This window comes from Arachis ipaensis, chromosome B01 (assembly GCF_000816755.2).
Source record: "Arachis ipaensis cultivar K30076 chromosome B01, Araip1.1, whole genome shotgun sequence".
Taxonomy (NCBI): Eukaryota; Viridiplantae; Streptophyta; class Magnoliopsida; order Fabales; family Fabaceae; genus Arachis; species Arachis ipaensis.
Genome location: NC_029785.2, coordinates 13,887,093 through 13,889,678, shown reverse-complemented (window position 1 = coordinate 13,889,678; position 2,586 = coordinate 13,887,093). Strand labels below are relative to the sequence as shown.

Here is a 2,586-nt window from a genome sequence, read left to right as displayed (position 1 = left end):
AGTCTGAAATTTTTTGAAATAGAGACTGAAATTTTAATAATATTTTTTTAATAATTAAAAATATTTTAATAAATATTATTATTTTATATTCATATTTATCTTAAACCAAATATAATATTAAGAATTAATATTATATACTTTACACTAAATATAATATAAAAATTTAATTTAACCTAACACAATTTATATCTTTTCATTCTTGTCTCTCAACCTCAATCTCTTTTCTAAAGGCAACTCCAACTTGGCAATAGTGAACGGAATTCATAGATCAATCCTTTGATTCTTCTAGTAGAAATCATCCATGGAATATTTTATCTTGTAATGTCTTTTCATTTGTAAATGGAAGTAAGGGTTTATTGAAATTTCTTGTATATTGTATGTTATAATTAAAGAATATTCAAAAACGAGCATGCCACTCTTTCTAATGGATCGCACCGACGACCACACACAGAGATATATAAAGATCCAATTATCACATGATTGCCACTATTCTGGTTATAGTCGAATAATAATTCAAAGGTTGTTTTGTCTTAATCTTAAAAGAAATAACTACTTATAATCAACAGGGAATGAGACAAAAGGGAAGACATAATGACCAGCTATGTTTCTGATATTTTTTTAATGAAAATAATTAAACCTAAGTACCTTACACGATTCCGGTCAACAGTAGAATTAAAAATTTAATCAAAATTTCATTGAAATTGAACCAGATATAACAATAATATATTTAGGTATAAAATATATAATTTTTTTTAAAGTTGACTTTTTATAATTTATTATTTTAAATTAATTAATCGCTAAAATTCGTATTGATTTGATTGATTAATCAATTATTTAATAATTTTTTTATTTTAATTGATTCACCATTAAATGATTTTTATCTTGAACTGAATTAGTCTGGACCGATTATTGGCTAATGTTTATTATTTATATATGGAGTAATGAAATATACAATAAACTTGTTATATCAAAACTCAAAAGTATATATTCAATGGATCCCGCTAGGGAGACAATGGACTATTTGTACAATATGTACAATGGGCTATTGAGTTATAAAATGAACATCTCTCATACTATCTAGAATAACCATCCAAGTACTAGCGATAATAAACATCTTCCCAAAAGTTTAAACTGATTTTGGGGTTTACCAAGACTCAAACTCTTGACCTTTCGGATCTAGCGCTTTAATACCATGCATAATACCACTCATCCCAAAAGATTCAGCTGATGGAAAAAGATAACATTAATGATTATATCTCTAATACTCTCTAAACTTCCATTGTACATATTGTATAAATATTCCATTGGCTCTTCGTACTTTCCCATATTCAATTAATAACCTTGTTTGGATACTTGTTAGCCAACCACCTGCAGAAGGATCTCTATCAGTTTCCGGAGGAAATATTCCCTTTCCACTAGTTTTGGACTTTTGGATGCAAAGACGTAGAAATGTGGAAGAGGTTACTTTGTCTTATGCTACAAATAGCATGTTCTGTACTTTAATAATCTTGGTTTGTTTAACAATTTTAGAGCTCTTATAAATTTACTCAATATTTAATTAGATTCTTGCATTTTAAAAATATATAATTATGTTTTTATATAATACAAAATTATTTTACTCAAGTATTTCTAGTTAAATCTCTACAAAGGCTATTCAATAATTAAGTTTTAATAGTTTAAAAATTGTGATGAAATCCCTATACTAAACCATCTTGAGAAAAAAGGAATAAAAATTTATCTTCTAAAATAAGTGTTTGATTATTGTTTTTAATAAATAAAGAAAAAGATAAAATGGTATAATATAGTGAAAGACTTAGTTAAAAACTTCTAAACTATCAAAATTTGATAACAACTTTTGGTATATAGATATAGTAGTATATATTACATTACAATGACAGTAGCAACAACCTCCATTTGCTTCAGCCCATCTTTTGAATTTCTGGGGATGAAATTGGCAAAACTAAGATACTTGAAAACTATGTCGTTTCGTGCTAGTTCCTCTGCCTCAAGATCTGTCTTGCCTGGTGGAGGCTACATTCCTTGTTTGCGAAGAAACAAAAATTGTGAAGCAATTCAGACAATAAAAGAGCGTGGATTCAGAGAAGGAAATAATCATAATAATGACCAAGTTCAAGTTCAAGTGCTTGAACAAGAAGCCTTCATTCATGATTGGTTTCATGATGTGGAGTCAACTCTCAATCAGCTGGTTAGTAACTCAGTAATCTCTTTAACTTTCCAAATTACAATCCATAACCATACTGCTGTAACATTGTTATAGAGAGATGTACCTAATGATCATTGTACAAATTATTATATTCTCCGAAAGATCAACGACATTATTGTTGTTGCGAAATAATAAAATAATGTTGATGGATGGTGTGTGTTGATTTACAGAGCAAGTGGATAGTAACGACCTTATTTGTGGCTTTCATTCTCTGGAGACACGACGGAGAAGCCATATGGTTTGCAGGGGGATGTATTTCAAATGCAATGTTTTCTATTTCACTTAAGAAAATATTGAACCAGAAACGACCTTCAACACTCAAATCTGACCCTGGCATGCCCTCTTCACATGCACAATCCATC

The 2,586-nt window shown here is 28.8% G+C and overlaps 1 protein-coding gene across 1 annotated transcript in view; it reads left to right on the top strand.

Moving 5' to 3' along the window:
* The window catches only part of LOC107646852 (lipid phosphate phosphatase epsilon 2, chloroplastic), a 1,727-nt gene continuing 989 nt past the window's right edge, over positions 1,849-2,586 (top strand). Inside the window, 2 exon segments of the mRNA XM_016351001.2 lie at positions 1,849-2,206; positions 2,395-2,586. The exon segment at positions 2,395-2,586 is cut by the window's right edge and continues 40 nt beyond it. Coding sequence (XP_016206487.1) covers positions 1,892-2,206; positions 2,395-2,586 — 507 coding nt within the window. The 5' untranslated portion in view covers positions 1,849-1,891.